Source organism: Xiphophorus hellerii, chromosome 1, assembly GCF_003331165.1.
Source record: "Xiphophorus hellerii strain 12219 chromosome 1, Xiphophorus_hellerii-4.1, whole genome shotgun sequence".
Lineage (NCBI taxonomy): Eukaryota > Metazoa > Chordata > Actinopteri > Cyprinodontiformes > Poeciliidae > Xiphophorus > Xiphophorus hellerii.
Genome location: NC_045672.1, coordinates 17415054 through 17422193, shown reverse-complemented (window position 1 = coordinate 17422193; position 7140 = coordinate 17415054). Strand labels below are relative to the sequence as shown.

The 7140-nt window shown below is 37.9% G+C and overlaps 1 protein-coding gene across 2 annotated transcripts; it reads left to right on the top strand.

Moving 5' to 3' along the window:
• The first annotated feature begins 1433 nt into the window (after positions 1–1433).
• On the top strand, positions 1434–4107 carry LOC116722007 (transcription factor PU.1). 2 transcript variants are annotated; one of them, XM_032566100.1, is made up of 6 exons: positions 1447–1672; positions 1851–1888; positions 2561–2777; positions 2865–2980; positions 3094–3247; positions 3374–4107. In XM_032566100.1, exons 2-6 carry the CDS (start codon positions 1868–1870, stop codon positions 3679–3681), a joined length of 816 nt encoding a protein of 271 aa, XP_032421991.1. In that variant the 5' UTR covers positions 1447–1672; positions 1851–1867; the 3' UTR covers positions 3682–4107. The 2 variants fall into 2 exon arrangements, with proteins under 2 accessions (XP_032421987.1, XP_032421991.1); XM_032566096.1 differs by having other exon boundaries at positions 1434–1672; positions 3094–4107.
• The last annotated feature ends 3033 nt before the right edge of the window (positions 4108–7140 follow it).

Sequence of the window (7140 nt, the reverse complement as noted above, 5' to 3'; positions counted from 1 at the left end):
GATTCCCTTACAAACATTTCCTTGTTGTCCCAGATATTAAACAACCAGAACCTAAAATGTATTCAGAAGCAAAGTGAACATTATTAACAGTTTAATAAATTATAATTTTTTTTTTGCTTTTAATCTATTACTATTTTTTTAATATGACATTTTAATACAAATCCTAGATTGCAGCAGACATGTTTACCTAACTGTACTCAGTCTACCTGTATGTCTCCAACACCGGATTAAAGCCATAATTTTCCTCCAATGTGACAAATGCAATGATAAGAAACCACAGATATCCCATGGGCTGTGATTTCCAGGAAATAAAAGTACAAAAACAAAATCTGGGGGTAAAGATAACATGCATTCTTTTTTTAAGATACCGGTGCACCTCAGTAAATTAGAATGTCATCAGACATTAATCTATTTTATTACTTAAAAGTATAGCTTCATTACCAGATGAATCTTTACTTTGAGATTTTGCTTTTCTTAGAAACAAATTATAAGTTTTAATTGACTGTAAGCCACTTGAAGTGTGTCACTCTCTACACTGGTGTCGTTTAAATTTTTGTCTTTACAGTTTTGATTTGAACTAAATAACTAATGAACTCTTTTAATGTGGTATGGTTGTACTGAGAGCTGAATAGAGAGGACTTTGACAAAACAAGTTGAGGTTTGCACATGTCCACTGATGTACCATGCATCTTCAGACTAGACCCTTTCACCTGGACATGGCAGTCTGAGAGCAGAAGATTGCTTGTGATCAGATGTTCAAGTTTAGTTTGAAATTATAGGTCAAAACTTCACAACTTGAACAAAAAGTATGTTTAGCCAAAGGTCTGTTTTGAAAATGAACAACTTCGATATTTTCCTCTTTTAAAACTTAAGGGTTTGGAACTAATGGTTGATTTTGGTCAAATTGTTTTCTATGACATTGTTCAGAGTGCTAATTTCTGTCATGCAAACCTTAAAAGACGCTGGATTGATGGAGAAACATAAAACCACAAGTGTAAACTTGAATTATTTATCTAAATGTAGAATGTGCTCGCAGACTGCAATTTTAGTTGATAAAACTACAAGCCCAGTGTTTAATTTAAAAAAAGAGTCTTGTTAACTTTTTGTTAGCTGTGTTGACTTTTTTTTCCTACTATGTCCAAAGTTTTTATTTATTTATTTACCTACTTTATTGCTAAGTAAAACTAACTTCAGTAACTTAAGCTCTGAACGTTTAGGAGAATAAATTATTTCAAATATCCCTGACATTTACAAGTTTTTAGAAACAACTCAAAATTTACAGTGTGCTGAAGTTTTTTTAAAAAAAAAAAAAGTAAAACAGCAACATAAAACAAATCAAGTCCACCTTGTTTAAAACCGACAATGCAACAAGTCACACCTTTGCATTAGATACAGGCGCATAGTAAACTTTTTTTATTGTACATTGGTGTGGGGGAAAAATTCTCCTATTAGATCAGCAGATATCCAGAAATACCCTGGTTCTGCAAACCGCTCCCACCTCAGCACTTGCTGGCCAATGGGAAAGGGAAGCAGGGAGTGTGCACATGCCATATAAGAGAGATGATGCCCAGGTAGTGGAGCATTGTACAGGTGAGCACTCCAATTCTCATGTCGCCACTCTTCACTGCCTGAGGATACTACTTCACAGCACCAGACACAGGACCTGACAAAGGTGCAGCTATACTTTTGTCATTTTATTTATTTATGTATTTATTGTGTTTTGCTGTCATATGATTGTCTCTTACATCTTAGAGAAGTGTCTGTGAAAGCATCTTTCACTTCCCTTTTTATGTTTTTTTGCTTTGATTCTGTTGTCTAATAAGAGTTTTGATTCTTTGTTTTTTTTCTAGTTTGTCCTTAATAAAGCATGCTGACAGAGTTAGAGACGGTGAGTTCAATGCCACCTTTTGCTGTTGTTGTGTTTTAAATACTGTTTGAGTCTTATGTAAGATTTGATCTTTCTCATTGGGGTTTATTTCTAGGAACCACACATCAGTGGTGCCTGAATGTTATCTATGCAGATGAAAACATAAACACTTGCATAAATTTGCCAGTCAAACTAAAATACACATAATCCCAGAGCTAGTAACTGGCTCTTTACCAGGATCCAAACCTTAGCTGGACACAATATGCAAGCTGGATCTAGACTGAATTTTCATAATGTTGAGTAAAATCTATCAAAATAAGGATAGTTTGTCTTTTGCTTAGAAAACAGGATATTGACACCTTCCTGAAATAATGCCCTAAGTCTTTTTTTTTTGTGCCAAATGTGATTTTTTTTTTTGTTTTGCCTAAGACACCTTTGACAAAATCACTTTTCGCAAAAAATGTTTTACCTAAGCCATTATTTTTTGAAAGTTGACGACATGGAAAATTATTTGTGGAAAAGATGAGGTCATTTAAAATTCATGAGATAGTGACAAAAGCTTTGAAACAACAAAAATAATGTAAGGTGTTAACACCTGAGGCTAAAACTAACAAAAGATCATCCCCGTGTCACACAAAATGTTCATGAAAACCAGAGCGTCTGAAATCTTCTGCCCTGCTGTGTGACTTTCAGAGGGCTTACGTGCCTGAGGTGAAGCTGGGTGGGTGTCGGGGTTCCTGGAGTGGGCTGGCCCCCTCATCCTGCGCTGAGGTCGACCTCGAGGTCATCGAGGAGTACCTGCAGGAGCATTCGCTCGAGGTCCAACCCGCTCACACACCTTCAACATCCATGGCTGCTAACATGGGTCACCAAACGCACGTTCACTCCCACCGGGACGCCAGGATAATAGGTCGGCCGAATGCTGGCAGCGGAGGGGGAATATTTGTTTGTTTTTAGATGTTCTGCCCGACTGAATCTTGTGCCTTTCTCTCCTCAGAGAACAGCTGGTCGGGTCAGCATCCGTACGAGTGGCGCTACGGCTGCCACACTCCAAACGAGGAATACAAGGCGCCAACTCCACATCCAGCCTGGCAGAGTCCACAAGACCAGTGGGTGAGTAAACAGTTTTTGACATCTTATAAAATTCAGTGAGAAAAGTCAAGCGTATTCAGATCTCACATCTTCAGTTGGATTTATTTGTCTTATTTTTATTTTCGTTCATCCAGGAACACATAACATACTACGAGCCTACAAGTATATACATTGATTCAGACTCACAGTCAAGCAGTTCCCAGTACCAGGATTACCAAGATTCACCATCACCACCCTCCGACAGAGGGGAGAGGAAGGACAGAAGTTTGCCTCTGGCACCACTATCAGGTAGAACACCTTACAGTGACTACTTCTCAGAACAAAAGCTCGTGACGGAGTGTCTTTGTCCAGCTACGCACACAAGATGCGGTCAGGTCAAACCCTTTTTTTTTCTCTCTGCTTCCTCTTCAACAGGAAAGAGGAAGGAGCGCCTGTTCCAGTTCCTGTTTGAGATGCTGCAGACTCCATCAATGAGGAGCTGCATCTGGTGGGTCCAGTCCTCCTCTGGGACCTTTCAGTTCTCCTCCCAGAACAAGGAGAGCCTGGCGCAGCTGTGGGGTCGCCGGAAGGGAAACCGCAAGACCATGACCTACCAGAAGATGGCACGGGCACTAAGGAACTACTCACGGACTGGAGAGATCCACAAGGTGAAGAGGAAGCTCACATACCGCTTCGATGAGAAGACACTGAAAGGCTTACAAGGAGACAGCAAATTAGAGTAGCTAGTGTGTCAAAGAGCTCACATCAGAAAATCATTGGACTCATGTGACATATTTTGTGCAGATTCTAACTATAAGGTATTTTTAATGACAAATAAATACTAAGTATTTGAAAGGCCAGCGTATTAACTATTGACAGTCGGAGCTTTGTATAGATACAGCAGTGGTGTGTCAGAAGACTGATGAAAGTGATCCATGCAAATTTCAGGCTGTGAATGAGAGGTCAGCTGGCAAACACCAAGTAAATCTAAAAGATTATGACATATTCTCTACTTTATAAGTAGAATTTAAATCCGTCTCTTAATAAAAGTTGTTTTTTCTTTGTTTTGTGATTTTGTGTTGCAGGTAATGAAAATATGTGCGTAAATGTGCTCTGTTTGTGTCAAAATATCTTGTTCAAGATAAAATAAATCGAAAAAGAGCAGAAAAAAGTCTTTTTTTTTTCCTCTGTCTATGTACACAAACAAAGATGCCTTGTGAAGAGCAGCTTGTTGAGATAAACATTAATGTGCTTGAAGCAAGCCCACATACACAGACTTACTGTACCAGGGCAGATACAGGCATGTGACCATAGCCAAAATTCTATGCAAAGCAAGCATGCATTAAAAACCGCCACAGCAAACAGACCTGCTAATCAGTAACATCCAAAAAACACCCTCACACCAATACACGCAAACACACGCCCACACACACGTAAACTGAGCAAGGTGTACAGGCCAAGAATTACTGTCATAAAGTTTCCAATAGCAAACTAACTTGGTTTCTTCATAGAGATTTTCAACCATTTTTTATGTTTCTTTTAAGAATAAGTGTTGTGACTTTTCTTCTGGTGTTACATCCATGAATTTGCAAACCAAAGTAGTTTTCTGATCTCACATTGATCATTGATAGAATTTTTAGATAGTCACACTTTGTTATGCTCCAGTTGTCCTTATTACCTCATATATATATATATATATATATATATATATATATATATATATATATATATATATATATATATATATATATATACTGTATATACGTATATATACAGTACAGACCAAAAGTTTGGACACGCCTTCAAATTCAATGGGTTTTCTTTATTTTCATGACTATGTATAAGGCAAGAAATCCCACTTATTAACCTGACAGGGCACACCTATGAAGTGAAAATCATTTCAGGTGACTACCTCTTGAAGCTCATCAAGAAAATGCAGAGTGTGTGCAAAGCAGTAATCAAAGCAAAAGGTTGCTACTTTGAAGAAACTAGAATATAAGGGGTATTTTCAGTTGTTTTACACTTTTTTATTTAGTGCATATTTCCACATGTGTAATTCATAGTTTTGATGCCTTCAGTGTGAATCTACAATGTCAATAGTCATGAAAATAAAGGAAACTCATTGAATTAAAAGGTGTGTCCAAACTTTTGGTCTGTACTGTATATACTGTATATATACAGTATATACTGTATATATACTGTATATATACTGTATATATACAGTATATACACTGCCTGGCCAAAAAAAAAGTCGCCACCTGGATTTAACTAAGCAAATAGGTACAAGCCTCCTATTGGATAAGTACTGCATAGGCGATTATCTTTCAGCTGGCAACAAGTTATTTAACCCAAGCTGATGCAATGAGTAACTCCTCATTTCTTAAACAACCATGGCAAAAGACACATCCTGTGGTCGTGGAAAAGACGTTAGTCTGTTTAAGAAGGGTCAAATCATTGGCATGCATCAAGCAGAGAAAACATCTAAGGAGATTGCAGAAACTACTAGAATTGGGTTAAGAACTGTCCAACGCATCATTAAAAACTGGAAGGATGGTGGGGAACCATCGTCTTCCAGGAAGAAATGTGGTCGGAAAAAAATCCTGAATGATCGTGATCGGCGATTACTTAAACATTTGGTCAAATCAAATCGAAGAAAAACAACAGCAGAACTCAGGAGTATGTTTAATTGTGAACGCAAAAGCATTTCCACACGCACAATGCGAAGGGAACTCAAGGGGTTGGGATTGAACAGCTGTGTAGCCGTAAGAAAACCTCTAATCAGTAAGGCTAACCAGAGAAAAAGGCTTCAGTTTGCTAGGGAGCATAAAGATTGGACTCTGGAGGAATGGAAGAGGGTCATGTGGTCTGATGAGTCCAGATTTACCCTGTTCCAGAGTGATGGCCGCATCAGGGTAAGAAGAGAGGCAGGTGAAGTGATGCACCCATCATGCCTAGTGCCTACTGTACAAGCCTGTGGGGGCAGTGCTATGATCTGGGGTTGCTGCAGTTGGTCAGGTCTAGGTTCAGCAACATTGTGTGCCCAAAGAATGAGGTCAGCTGACTACCTGAATATACTGAATGACCAGGTTATTCCATCAATGGATTTTGTCTTCCCAAATGGAACGGGCATATTCCAAGATGACAATGCCAGGATTCATCGGGCTCACATTGTGAAAGAGTGTTTCAGGGAGCATGAGACATCTTTTTCACACATGGATTGGCCACCACAGAGTCCAGACCTTAACCCCATTGAGAATCTTTGGGATGTGCTGGAGAAGGCTTTGCGCAGTGGTCAGACTCTCCCATCATCAATACAAGATCTTGGTGAAAGATTAATGCAACACTGGATGGAAATAAATCTTGTGACACTGCAGAAGCTTATTGAAACAATGCCACAGCGAATGCGGGCTGTAATCAAAGCTAAAGGCGGTCCAACAAAATATTAGAGAGTGTGACCATTTTTTGGTGGCGACTTTTTTTTTGGCCAGGCAGTGTATATATATATATATATATATATATATATATATATATATATATATATATATATATATAGATAGATATACAGATAGATATATATACAGATATATATATATACAGATACTGTATATATATACTGTAGATATACGTATATAGATATATGGTCCACATATATGGACCATCTTCCCGCTGATAGACCAAATGACGGCAGCTTTTTCTGGGTCCTTATTTAAAAATGGTATTCCTAAGAGGTCATGTTGCCAGACACTTTAACATAGAATAATGTGTTTTTCCACATATTTATCCTTTGAAGTGTTTGTTGCTGACAACTTTTATTTAAGTCTCATGTGACCCAAAACACATGATTCCTGTTGAAGTCCCAGTAGTGTTTAGCACGCTCCACATGTTTATACTTGAGATGGTAAGACAGAAAATATTTAGATGGCCTCTAATGGTTTCCAAGTCATTTATGTGATCTTTGGATTTTTTTCCCTTCTCTTCCCTAACATCCTTCTGACTACATGGTGTTAAAAACAGATTGAATATGAGTCACATCAAAATTAAACCCAAGGGAATTCACATTTAATACTAAACATTTATATAGAAAATGTAAAGTGTTGTTTAGGACCAAATTGCTAGTTACTGCTAAAATGTGTAAAGTATGTGATTTTAATTAAATCTTTTGTTACATTTGATTTTCCAAACTTTTCACATGCTAAGTAAAA